Here is a 13,876-nt window from a genome sequence, read left to right as displayed (position 1 = left end):
AAAAATTCATTTGAATGAGTCTGATTTAGAAAGGCACACACCTCTCAGAAAAGGTCTAACAGCTGAAAATGCATATCAGAGCAAAAACCAAGTCCTGAGGTCAAGATAACTGCCTGTAGAGCTCAGTGACAGACTTGTGTTAAGGCAATGATCTAGAGAAGAGTTCAGAAAAAAATCTGCTGCATTGAAGGTTGACAGAAGCATTATCCATAATGGAAGACGACTGGAACAACTAGGACTCTAGAAAATGTCTGCCAGCCCCCATCCAAGCTGACAGAGATGGAGAGGTGAAAAGGTGAGGCAAAGAATGGCAGATAATTGCCAAATGCAGATGTGCAAAGCTTGTCACATCAGACCCAGAAAGACTTGAGGCTGTAAAGGTGCTTCAACTATGTACTGAGTTAAGGGTATGAATACTTATGCAATGTACTTATTTCAGTGTTTTATTTTTAATACATTTGTAAAATTAGCAAATCTGGTTTTTGCTTTGTCATTATTATGGTGTATGGAGTGTAAATTGATGTGGGGGAAAAAATTATTTAAAGCAGTTTAACATAATGCTGCAACAAAAAATGTGACAAAAATGAAGGGGTATGAATACTTCTGCAAGGCACTGTAGGAAGAGTTTTCTATCTTTTTCTGTGAACATATTTGTTTTCAGGTAACTTGTGGACACTTTTATAGATTTGCACTGTAAAAACCAGATTTTTATTTAGATGCGATCATGTTGTTGATCTTGGTTTTAAGTGTAGTGGTATAGCAGTAGTTCATTATGGAATTGTTCTACTAATTTTAAACATCTTCACGATTTATAGGCTAAAAATGTCTGAATTTATGAATCTGAATTCACAGTGCATCATGAATTAAAAAATATATATAGATATATATATACAGGCCTGTTAACCCTTTCACATGATACATTTTTTCCCTCTAAGTAGCAATTTTAGTGTGAATTTTCTCTTAACATATATTGAAGATACTTCATACAACCGGTAGAAAGAGGCGATGCTTTGCAGACACTTTATTACACAAATAACATTGTTACTGAAAATAGTTTTCTTGCAATAAAACCTCAGTATCACAACAAATATCAGACACATCTCACATTAGCTTTGAAAATGTAGTAAATACAGCCTTAAATGTATAATCTTCTTTTTTTTTTCTTCTTTTTTAATCAGATGCAAAAAAAACAACTCAAATCACAGGTGACAGTAGCAGCTCTTAAATATGTGGCACATTTGTAGTAATATATATATATAGGTGCTGCAGAAGGCGAAATACATAAAGGCACAAACATACAGAGAAATGTTGTGACACGAAATGCCTGGATCAATTATATATTAATTGCACTGCTATCCGACTAATAAAGTATTGGAAGAGATTGACTAGCTGTTCAGCATTAAAACTAAATAAATAATCTACCTTTACCCTCCTGTTAAAAATAATCATCAAATAAAAGTCTTTATCCTCAAAACGACCAGTGCTTTCGATCTCCGCATGGTCCCTTAAAATCAGCAATTAAAGTGGCAGTCGTAGGTCTCAGGGAGAACATTTTCACACAAGATAAAATGTTTCAGCAGCCGATAAGAACAAATACAGAGGTGATTAAAGTACATCCTGACAGCGCTAGCAGAAAGACCGGCAAGCGTTGGCTCTTTAGGACGAGGACACGGGGGGTGGCGGAGCGGAGTACTCTTCGTTCTCCGAGTCGGTGCCGTCCTCGTCGTCTTTCTCCAGGTCGCTTCCTTCGGTGCTGAGCCTGTCGAAGCCGTGCCGGGTGTAGCCTTTGTGGGTGGCAAAGAAGTTCCCCAGGTTCAAGCTTCCTGCAGCTTTGCCTGTGTGTGAGAAAGACGGAGAAAGAGTGTTACTCGAAACCCAAATGCTGCAATATAAATGGGGGAACAGCAATCTCTCAGGTTTTAAAAATCTTAATTTGTGATGCGATCTGGGAAAACTGGGAAAAATGTCCTGCTGGGACTATAAATATAACATCTTGTCTATTATCTCTGAAAATATCTTGGCAAAATGCACTTGTTTAGTGCAGAAAAATACAGTGTCGACCATTTCAGTAGCATTTGTGAATGAAAACTTCTGCGTGCGACTATGAAAAAATATAACCCGATCAGCATATTTGAGTTTGCGCTGAGAGGAGCTTCAAAGGTTTCTACGTGTTTTTGCAACGTTAAGTAATGCATCACAGACACATCTCATAAATCCTTTCATAAAACAAAATGTAAATAAGAGATGTGCAGTGTAGACAGCTTTGTTGATTATACTGGAGCTTAGTGAGATCCAGTGTTGTTTTTGACAACCATCTTAGATTTAGTCTTAGTCTTATGGACTAAAATGCTTCTTAGTTTTAGTCAAATTTTAGTCACTTCTATATGTGATAGCTTTAGTCCAATTTTAGTCGACGAAAAGTCAAAAAGGTTTTAGTCTAGTTTTAGTCAAAAAAAAAGGGAAAAAAGTAGTCTTTTAACAAATTAATGTAGGTCAGTTAGTATTTTGCTGTTGGGTAGTGTCACTTGTAAGTTCTGAAAATAGCAGATCTATAGTTCAACACAATGTGAGCTTCCGGATCAACTATTTTCTCCAATAATTACAATAATGAAGGAATGTTTTAGAACATAAAAGACAAACAAGGATGGAATGGTAAAACGGCTTGCCATACTAGTATAGCAAAGAGTATTTAATGCTAAAACGGCTTGCCATAGCGTCAGATACTTTTTAAGTTTTGATTGGCATGCACAATAAGCATAAATGTCGTGCATTTTAAACGTCTGACGGACCACCCACTAACATTTTCGTCTATTCTCGTCTCGTCAACGAAAACTCACACACGTCTCGTCATGTTTTAGTCATCAACGAGCCATTTTTATATCGTCATCGTCTCGTTATCGTCGTGAAAAAAAGTGGCGTCAACGAAATGATTTCGTCATCGTCATCGTTGACGAAAGATGACAAACTAAGATGAGTGGGTAACACTTCATAATAACGTTCAGTTGTAAGTCATTTATAAGTGGTTAGTTAATGATAAAATAATGATTTGCAAAACATTCATAAATGTTTAATAAGTGATATGCTAACTATTTGTGTATGTTTTGCTAATTCATTTACAAGTTATTTACAAGTAATCCGTTAATGATGAACTAATCATTTGGAAAACATCACTATGCATTCATAAGTGATATGTTACTATTTTTATATATGTTTTGTAGATTAAGTTATAAATAATTTACAAGCGATTAGATAATGAACTAATAATTTACAGAACATGATTATACGTTCACAAATGTACTTGTGCACTAAGCGCCATGTAGTGTATGAATTATATAAGGTGATTTAGTATTTTATAACGCCCTAAACAAACTTTCACAGGAACTTCAAATTTGTTTTCATATCAACTTCAAATTTGGAACAACTTATTTAGATGTAAGACTTCAAATTGATATCAAATTGAGGATAAAACCTGTTATAAACAATATGTATTTTATATAAAATATAATAAAAATTTTACAGTGTATTATCTTTACAGTAAATTTAAACTTCTGTAATTTGTTAATACTTTTCTGCAGTAATCTGCTGATTGTTTTCTTTAAAAAGAGACCTACCTTAGATCCAAAGTGTTCATGAATTACAATTTAAGTTTGGATAAACTTAAAAAAAGGGGGTGACAGTTAAGGGGTTAACTAGTAATTTTTAACCATTTACTAAGGCTCTGTTTGATTATTTCATGATATGCCATTTTTCAGATAATTTACGACAGATGGGTAAATCGTTAGCATAGTACTAACAATAAAATGAACATATCACTTATTCATAATTTATAAACACATAGTCATGTTTTGTAAATAATTAGTTCATCATTAACTATTTACTTGTAAATTGATTTGTAAATGACTTGTAAATTAATTAACAAAACATACACAAATTGTTAGCATATCACTTAGTAATCATTTGTGAATGTTTTGTAAATGATTATTTCATCATTAACTAATCACTTATAAAAGACTTACAACTGAACGTTATTATAAAGTGTTACCCTAAAGGTTAATATTAAGTGACTTGTATCGTTTGACTTAGTTATGCTACTTAGTTACTTTTTGTGGAAAGTAATGTGTTTCGTTACTTTTGCGTCACTTTCTAAATCTGGGCAGGGCTTGCTTGTTTGTTTTTAACATAAAAAGTATTTTTAACAAATGTAAAAGTATTTTCACACCAAAATCCTCAGGCTTAGAGAAAAGTAAATTGACATCTGTACAGTAGACCGCAGAAGAAACAACTCAACAAATGTTAGATTCTCTTGAGTAATTTTTGCTTATTAGTATGGATGAATTGGATCATCGAAGGTCGGCAGCAAAGACGTCAGTTAATAAAATGGGATTAAATACATAAAGGATATTTGTATTATTCAACATATTTAATTATTGCAGTTTTGTGTTGAATTTCACTGTTTTTATTCATTTTGAGGAATACTGTATCTGTTTTTTAGTGAGTGAGATGAATTAATGCATGTTCACATTTATTCTAGAACTAAAGCAACATCTTACAATTTCTCTCAACATGAGGACAGGAGAGCTTTTAATCAATAAAGGGGGGGACAAAATAACTGGTGTTGCTTATTTAAAAAAGTAACTCAGATATTTTCTTGTCACTTAAAAAGTAATGCATTACTCTACTAGTTACTTGGAAAAAGTAATATTATTACGTAACTTGCATTACTTGTAATGAGTTACCCCCAACTCTGCTGGTATCTCTCTCTTACCTCTGATTTTACCCAGGATTCCTCCTGCTGATCCTGAAGGTTCCAACTTCACCTGACAATCATCTAAAAAGTAGAAATCGATCAAAAACCATCCCACATACAACAACACTCTAAGTTAACAAGACTGTAATGGACAAGAAAAGGCATTTCTATAATTACCACTGTACATCCTGCCCTTTTTCCAGCGGATAAAGACACCGATGGCGATGACGATCACCAGTGGGATGAGCAGTAGAGTGGTGATGATGGCGGTGGACACGCCCTGAGCGCTCTGATTGGCTACGGTCTTGGTTGTCTGCTTCTCCTCAGGAGCTGCCAGCGGCTGCTGTTGCTGTTTCTGTATTGGCTCCTGGATCTTCTGCACAGTGGCTACTGGATGCTGAGCTGGGGATTTGGGTAATGGCTTCAGGTTGGCCTGCACAAATGTTTCTGTTTCTAAAAGAAAAAAAGGGGGAATTAGATAAGAGATATTAATTATCAATTTGGTAGATAGCTCACCCAAAAATGAAAATTACCCCATGATTTACTCACCCTCAAGCCATTTTAGGTGCATATGACTTTCTTCTTTCAGACAAATACAATCAGAGCTGTATGTGACTCTGGACCACAAAACCAGTCTTAAGGAGCACGGGTGTATTTGTAGCAAATGGTCAAAAATACATTGTATGGTTCAAAATGATCCATTTTTCTTTAATGCCAAACATCATTAGGATATTAAGTAAAGATCATGTTCCATGAAGATATTTAGTAAATTTCCTACCGTAAACATATCAAAACTTGATGTTTGATTAGTGATATGCATTGCTAAGAACTTCATTTAGAAAACTTCAGACAACGTTAGAGGCGATTTTCTCAATATTTAGATTTTTCTGCATCCTCAAATTCCATTTTCAAAAAGTTGTATTTAAAGAAACATTAATGCAAAGCTTATTTATTCAGCTTTCAGATGATGTATAAATCTTAATTTTCCAAAACTTTACCCTTATCCCTTTTGCGACCTTATGAACATTTTTGTCCATTTTAGTTTTGTTTTTATTATAAGTGTGCCTGTGTTAATGCCAACTGCATACATTTTGGCTCAGGTGTTTTTTTTATTGAAATTTTAATATTTCACCCTCATTTCCTTAAAAAAAAATCAATTTTACCCTCCGAACAAAAAATATTCACACTCAGGACCTTAAGGACAAAAATGTCCACATTGAAACCCATTAAAACTGCAATTAAAATAATGCAATATTTGCTAAAAGGCATTTATTCTATCGGCAAGGCTTCAAATTTTAAATTTTTACCATTTTTTTACTAGATATAATATAAATATAAATGCCTCAAAATTAATGTTTTTGTTCTTCACTGCTTAGCATTTAACATATGGAAATTAAATACTATTTTTCATTTTTTCATAAAAAGACACCTGTGGCATTATGTAAACAAACCAGCATTTAAAGGGTTACAATTCTGAAAATTAATGAATGTTTGGTATCTATGGATAGAACAGATGCTGGTTAAAAAATTGACATCAGTAAAAGTGGAAAAAAATAAGAATAAATTTCTTGTTTTTGGACATGGACATATTTGTCCATTTTGCACCCATGTGTAACTTTTTTTTTGAACCCACAAGGGTTAAGACTGGTTTTGTGGTCCAAGGTCACAAATTAAAAAATGTTCTGGCTCTTCCAAGCTTTATAATGGAAGTGAATGGCTGTTGAGATTTCGAAGCAAAATAAAGTGGATCCATCCATCATAAAAAGCGCCCCACATGGCTTCGGAGGGTTAATAAAAGAAGCAAATCAATGGGTTTTTGTAAGAAAAATATATATATATTTAAAACTATAAACCGTAATCTCTAGCTTCTGTTAACAAGAGAGTGGATGATGTATTTTATGACATAAGCGTAGTGTAAGCTCCAGTGAGAAATGATGAATGCGAAAGGATAGGAGAGAACAAAACAAAACACTGGTCACAAATTGGAAGTACAAAACAAGGATTTGTAAAAATAAAAACATGTCAGAGGATTTGGATATAAGCCAAGAGGAGACTGGTTTTTCTTTGCTGTAAATGAATGGAACTTGGTTCTTGCGAGACTAGCATATTCACCGGAGCTTACTCTACATCTACATCATCTACTGGAATGACATGGAATCTCTCATGAACCTGATATTAATTTTAATCAGCAGAGCTCATCATTATTATTCATGAACCTTCCAAATAAGGCGATAACAGACCATTTCATTCTAGGGACAAATCCTAGGGTTGCGAATGGACTTGTAAAACCGTTTCTGGACAACTTTTGCCCTTTCCTATGCCATATACCTTCTATGTAGATATCAGAGAACAATTTAAAATATTGTATCAATGCATTCTATGGCACCTTTAAAACTATTATTTGTCCATATTGCACAACCCTACTTTAGGTCTTTATTAACCAACCAAAGCAGTGTGGAGTACTTTTTATGATGGATGGATGCACTTTTTGGGGCTTCAAAATCTTAACAACTATTCACTGCCATTATAAATCTTGAATATAACTCCGGTTGTATTCGTCTGAAAGAAGGAAGTTATCTAAAGTGGCTTAAGGGAAAGTTACTACGTGGTAATTTTCATTTTTCCTATCGCAGTACTGTTTTGCTAACTGAGAAACAGCTCCACAATTCGTCTAAAGTAATCCATACATTGGGATCACTAGTTTTCATTTTAAACAGTTGACAGAAATACTAGGACATGTGCCACTGTCCACTGGTGACTAGCCCAATGAAGCTTGCTTTGTCATGAAAAATGAAGACGATCCAAACAATTTACCTTCAATTTCTTGAACCTCGATTCCTCCTTTTTTAACAGAGCGATGTTCGGCCTCTGAAATAAGAAGAAAAACATTCAGCTTCTATTTTTGTTGTTAGAACAGACAAAATCAGAGGACAAAATTGCAGGCATGAAAGAACAATGATTAGAAATGGCAGGACAGAATAAGACACTTTTCCTCAGACTATCAATCAAAATTAAATGTGACCCTGGACGACAAAACCAGTCATAAGGGTCTTTTTTTTTTAATTGAGGTTTATACATCATCTGAAAGCTTTCCATTAATGTATGTTATAGGACAATATTTGACTGAGATACAACTATTTGAAAATCATGAATCTGAGGGTGCAAAAAAATCTAAATATTGAGAAAATCGCCTTTAAAGTTGTCCAAATGAAGTTCTTAGCGATGCATATTACTAATCAAAAATTAAGTTTTGATATATTTACGGTAGGAACATTTCCAAAGATTTTTGGCATAAAAGAAAAATCAATAATTTTGACCCATACAATGTATTTTTGGCTATTGCTACAAATATACTTGTGCTACTTAAGACTGGTTTTGTGGTCCAGGGTCACAAATGTTCTGAATATGGACTTGTCTAGATTTCTTGTTATTGTGAATAATGTGTAGCAAACTAAGACATTATATGATTGCACTGCAATTTTATTTGAAATGTTATATTGATATATAGGTTGTTTGCAATCATGTGATTCTGATGACATGCAAAATGCAGCTGGAGGGCAGGAAGTGATTTTTCTCAATAGGAATCACTAGCAGAAACTCAAAATGTCTATGTTTGGAGTTGTTTATGGAAATCGGTCAAACCGAGAAATTTCATTTCGTATCGTGTATGAAAATTTGCTGTTCATAAGGAGGAAAAGGCAAGAAATTGAATGAAAAACGGATAATACTCAGTGTTGGGGAAAGTTACTTTATAAAGTAATGCATTACAATATTGAGCTACTCCCTAAAAAAGTAACTAATTATGTTACTTAGTTACTTTTTATGGAAAGTAATGCGTTGAGTTACTTTTGACTATAACGCTATTGCCCGATTTCACTCTATTTCGTTGTCAAAAGTAGTCTGAAACAAGTCACAACTGAGCCGCTGCGCTTCTCCACTCAAACACAGCGGGGTTTCGTTTATGAATGAACATGCATTTTTAAACGAATTTAGTGAAATGATTAAATTTCCCATTCATAAAGACAGTCACTTGCTTTATTCTGAATGAACCAGCTGTTCGAACAAATCAAATGAATGAATGATTCAGTGATTAAATCAGTCTCTTGCCGCCACCTGCTGGCAGATCTTTTCAGTTATTTAAATCATTTAATATTTCTGTATTCAATGTTATATTTAAACATTAATCTCAACGTGAATTTATGAATTTGATTGCACTCGTGCCACCTCTGAGCCTCATTAAACATGAAAAGGTAAAAACAAAGGTAAACACTCAACAATTCCCCTGTAAATCACTTTAAGGAGCAAAATATCACCTCGTAATGGGAAGGCTAATTGTTCTCAGATATTTTGATTATTGTTTAGAATGTGCTCCTAAAATGTTGACTTTGCTCTTAAATTTTAACAATTCTAACAAGAAAAGTAAGTGTAGAGCCCTGTGACGTCATGTGCAAACAACCTATTCATATTCATTCTAACATAACTTACTTGCAGACTGAATAAACTTCATTACAGAATCTGTTGCTGCGTCTCCAACAAAGACACTCCCATCTGCTGTAACGACGATGTCATGTGGTACTTTAAATTCCTGAAGGAGAAACAGAGGGAAAATATTTTAGATATCAAAGCAAAATCTGAACAAAAATGAGAATTGGTAAACAGACCCATAACAAGACATGTGTTTTGGTCCTGTCTTAGGATTGATATTTTGTGGCTAAAAGCGTCTACTAAATGAATAAATGCTTCAATTTCACACCAGCAACACTCATGCAATAGCATGCAACTTCTCATGTAATCAATAACTGTGCTTTGTAAGGTCAATTACAAATGGAGTCTTGTGTATTTTGCGTGAATGCGGTGTTGTGTTCAGCAGAATAAGCACCTGCGTTTCTGGACTGAAGGAATCCAGGATCTCCTTGGTTGAATAACTGATAACAAAGCCTTGAAGGGGCTCAACCTGCCCATCTTGAGGCACTCCATTCACCGCATAAATGAGACCACCTGAAACCACACATTAGCAACATGGCTGCAGAGTCAACTTTATTACTGATTTGAGTTTTGCATCAGTCAACAAAGCATTAGTATGTTTTTGAACATGCATTCGCACTGCAAAACCAAGTCCAATTAGACAACCCTTACGAAAAATATGTTTATGATGCTTCCACGTGTAATCTAACACAATAGTCAGACATAAAACAGCATCAAAACCATAGATATGTAAAACTGTGTAACTTTATGGAATAAAATATCGACCAATGAAGAGGTAATAATGACTGTCAAGCTTTTGGGTGTTGATCAACTCCATCTACCTTTTGATTATCATCAATAGTCTTTTTGCTCAAAATGTTGTTTATTTATTTATAAAACCTACCCACATTCAAGTGTTTATAAAAAAGAATGCATGAAGCTAGAATTTTTGTTTACAAGCAGATACCCTGTTCTTTCTTTTGATGTTTTGTATGTTCAGATATTCATATAACAATATATACAAATTAATACCTATATAGGGACATAGTAGTATACTTAAAGTATGATGTAAAGTTCACTTAAAGAAACCTTACAAGTATACTTACAGTATAAAACTACTAAACTAGTAGTTTACTGAGACTATATTTCAAAGTGTACTAAAAATTCATTAAAAAGCATTTAATTAGTAAACTATCAGTATACATATAAGTTCACTTTCAGCATACTTGCAGTACAAACTGAAAACATAAATGTAAACTAGTTGTGAACTCAAAGTTTACTACTGTTATACTTAAAGTGTACTTCTATATACTAGAAAGTGGGCCAATTTAATCCTTAAATAGCTTACTAGTACACTGATATTTATGTACTTACTACATAATGTATACTTAAAAATATACTTGACCTTTACTCAAGTATACTTAATAAAATAAACTTGAAGTATACTTCTTTTTAGTAAGGGAATGTGATCACAGGTCAGTAATGACGTCCACATTCGACGTTTAACTTTGTCCAAATTACGATGACAACTGATCTGCTCTGTAAAGAGATGTATCCCGCTCTCTTCATGCATACCTTGGGCAGGCGAGTACGCGATGGCATACACTTCTCCTCCAAACTGGTCTTTTTTGATCTCCTTCACAAACTCGCCAGTATCTGCCATGAAGCACTGGATCCGTCCATGGTCTCGATCAGCCACACACAGCTCCCGTTTATCAGGCAGGAAGGCCAAGCTGTGCGGGATCAAGAACGAAACTCGCCGTTTTCTGTCCGAGGTGCCTGTGCCATCAGTAAAGAATGAGTGTTAATTACATCTATACTATCCAAGTCTTGTCTTCTAGATGTTCTGCCTTACTGATTCAATTCATCACACCTAGCAGCAATATCAAAGTACTTTTCATTGTGCAAGTATTGCATTTTTGTATCAATGTCTGATAAAAATGTCAACACATTCTTGATTATGAATTTATTAGGAGATTATAAGCGTACCTGCTCCCCAGTATGAGATATATTTGCCCTCCGGTGAGAATTTGAGGATCCTGGAATTGCAATAGCCATCTGAGACAAAGACGTTCCCTGTAACAGGGTCCACAGCAACATCTGTAGGTTGGCAGAAATGCTTCTTGTCACTTCCTGGCTCAAAGGCTTCTCCCAAGACCAGAAGCTGCCGATCTTTACCGTCGCTGCTCAGTTTGAACACCTATATATGAAGAAAGAATGCAGATGCAATATTTTAGCTTTTTCTTTCAACTGTATTATTCCAAATAAATTTAGTTTGCAATCTTATTCTAATTTTAACTGTGATTTCTAACTGCGATCTTCTCTGGTGAGATGCTGAGACGAAGACAAGCGTGAGCACATCAAAGAAACGGTGAGTCAGTCTCTCTCTAGTCTCACAGCTGCTTAAAAAAGGCCAAGGACATTCTTTTAAGAAAATTAAAGGAAAAGTTTACCCTAAAAATGATAATTACCCCATGATTTACTCACCCTCAAGCCATTCTAGGTGTATATGACTTTGTATATGAGTTATTTTAAAATATATAATGTATAAAAAATGACTTTCTTCTTTCAGATGAATAAAATCAGAATTATATTAAAATATATAATATATAAAAATGTCCTGGCTCTTTCAAGCTTCATAATGGGAGTGAATGGGGGTTGAGATTTTGAAGCCCAAAAAATACATCCAGAATATGCTGTTTCGAGAAAGAAGAAGAAATATATCTTAAATATATCAAAATCCTCCAATGTTTTTCTTTACAAATCCTTATTTTGACATTATGGTTTTATAAAGTATGTATATTTCTCTTTCACAAGTGCATTGATTTGCTTCAGAAGGCCTTTATTTATACCCCCTGGAGCCATGTGGAGTACTTGTTATGATGGATGGTTGCACTTTTTTGAGCTTTAAAATCATGAGAGCCATTCACTTCTATTATAAAGCTTGGAAGAGCCAGGCCATTTATTTTTTTTATGTACTGTAACTCAGATTGTATTTGTCTGAAAAATAGAAAGTTATGTACACCTAGGATGGCTTGAGGGTGAGTAAATTTTTGGGCAAACTATGACTTCACTGCAAAAAAAAAAAAAGAGGCTTATCTTTCCTAGTAAAAAAGAAATAGATTTTAAATGCATTTATTTCATACTATATATAGTTCTATATAGAATATATAAGCCTTTAAATGCAAAATATTTAAAGCGGACCTAAAATATACTTGCAATAGTTCCACTTTAGCACAATCAAATATACAAAATAAGTATATCTTCAGTTGGACTTCAGCACTACTTCTGCACAATTAGTAAGTACAACATTTGTTGTTCCAATTTAGCAGACTGTAAATATACCAGTTTAATATACTAAAAGTACAACTGCAGGGTATTTTTTATTAAGTACGTAATATGTAAATGCATTTGTAGCATACTTAGCATGAAATAAATGTCAAAATATCTAAAAATTCTTAAATTAAGATGCATTTCTAGGGGGAAAAACTAATTAAGTGCATTCAGCTTAAAACAAGATAAAATGTCTCATGTCATTTTGCTTATCTAGTAAATTCATCTTAATTTAAGAATTTTTAGATATTTTGACTAGAAGCAATATAAAAATACTAAGTAAGATAAGCCTTTTTTGCAGTGTTTAAGCATTGCTGCAAGTTCTGAAGCCTACTCGCCAGGAAGCAGGGCTCTAAACCTGCGATTTGGTGAACGCTTCAAACTCTGACACCATAGTAGACATTGCATCCTCTTTCTCATCCCTTGTCTTGTTTCCATCTAAAATATCTAAAAATTCCTTAATCAAGAAGGATTTTCTAGACTAATAAAAACGATTCTTGTTTTCAGGAAAAAAACGAATTAAAATTAAGTGCCTTTTTGCTTGTAACAAGCAAAATAATCTGCCAATGGGGTAAAAAAATAAATAAAATTATCTTTTGCTTGTTCTAAGCAAAAACTCACATAATTTTGGCTTGTTTTTTCTGAAAACAAGAAAATAATTTTTACTCCTAGAAAATCCTTCTTGATTTAAGAATTTTTTGATATTTTGGCTGGAAACAAGACAAAAATTTTTTTTTGCAGTACAATGAGCGCATTTATTGTTTCATCCGGATGGAAATGGTGCGTTATTTGCAAATGTTTTATGCGATATTCCAGTTAAAATCACATCTTTGGATGGAAACATAGCTTATAGAGTTTATTTGAGCATCTTTACCTGATGAAGTGCTACATCGGTCACCCAGTAATTATCATCCTTGTCAGTAGTTATTCCATGAGGCATATAGAACCTGTTCAAATAAATATTTCATTAATGAATGAAAGATTCACACACTCTCAGTATAATCAATCTGTCTACAGTGCAAGTGATTAGAAATGAGAGAATGCTATTTTATCAAATTGCATTGCTCCACTAACATAAATTGTATACATAACAGAATCTCATGGACTTACATATTTCGTCCTGAAGCTTTGAGCACTTTTCCTTTGACTGGATCCATCACCACAATTGTGGACTGCTGGATGGGACCCAGATCCCTCTGCTGGTAGATGTGATTGAAATTAAAAGAGCTGGAAGGGGAAAAGACTCGATTATAATGTCAGCATTCACCCATTTACAGGCATAATTCAGTGCTTGATTATATAGCTTAATTCTGTCACCTCATCACTTCATCA

The 13,876-nt window shown here is 34.0% G+C and overlaps 1 protein-coding gene across 2 annotated transcripts in view; it reads right to left on the bottom strand.

Moving 5' to 3' along the window:
* Positions 1–1,006: 1,006 nt before the first annotated feature.
* pam (peptidylglycine alpha-amidating monooxygenase) overlaps positions 1,007–13,876 on the bottom strand; it is a 52,946-nt gene continuing 40,076 nt past the window's right edge. For both annotated transcript variants that reach the window (XM_073829090.1, XM_073829091.1), the window contains 10 exons: positions 13,655–13,771; positions 13,419–13,491; positions 11,201–11,411; positions 10,787–10,990; positions 9,627–9,745; positions 9,233–9,332; positions 7,562–7,615; positions 4,925–5,200; positions 4,766–4,828; positions 1,007–1,835 (listed from right to left, as the gene is read on the bottom strand). In XM_073829090.1, coding sequence (XP_073685191.1) covers positions 1,657–1,835; positions 4,766–4,828; positions 4,925–5,200; positions 7,562–7,615; positions 9,233–9,332; positions 9,627–9,745; positions 10,787–10,990; positions 11,201–11,411; positions 13,419–13,491; positions 13,655–13,771 — 1,396 coding nt within the window. In that variant the 3' untranslated portion in view covers positions 1,007–1,656. The remainder of the gene's footprint in view (positions 1,836–4,765; positions 4,829–4,924; positions 5,201–7,561; positions 7,616–9,232; positions 9,333–9,626; positions 9,746–10,786; positions 10,991–11,200; positions 11,412–13,418; positions 13,492–13,654; positions 13,772–13,876) is intronic.

This window comes from Garra rufa, chromosome 23, assembly GCF_049309525.1.
Source record: "Garra rufa chromosome 23, GarRuf1.0, whole genome shotgun sequence".
NCBI classification, from domain to species: Eukaryota; Metazoa; Chordata; class Actinopteri; order Cypriniformes; family Cyprinidae; genus Garra; species Garra rufa.
Note: the sequence above shows the minus strand (reverse complement) of the source record. Positions and strands in the feature narration are given on the sequence as shown.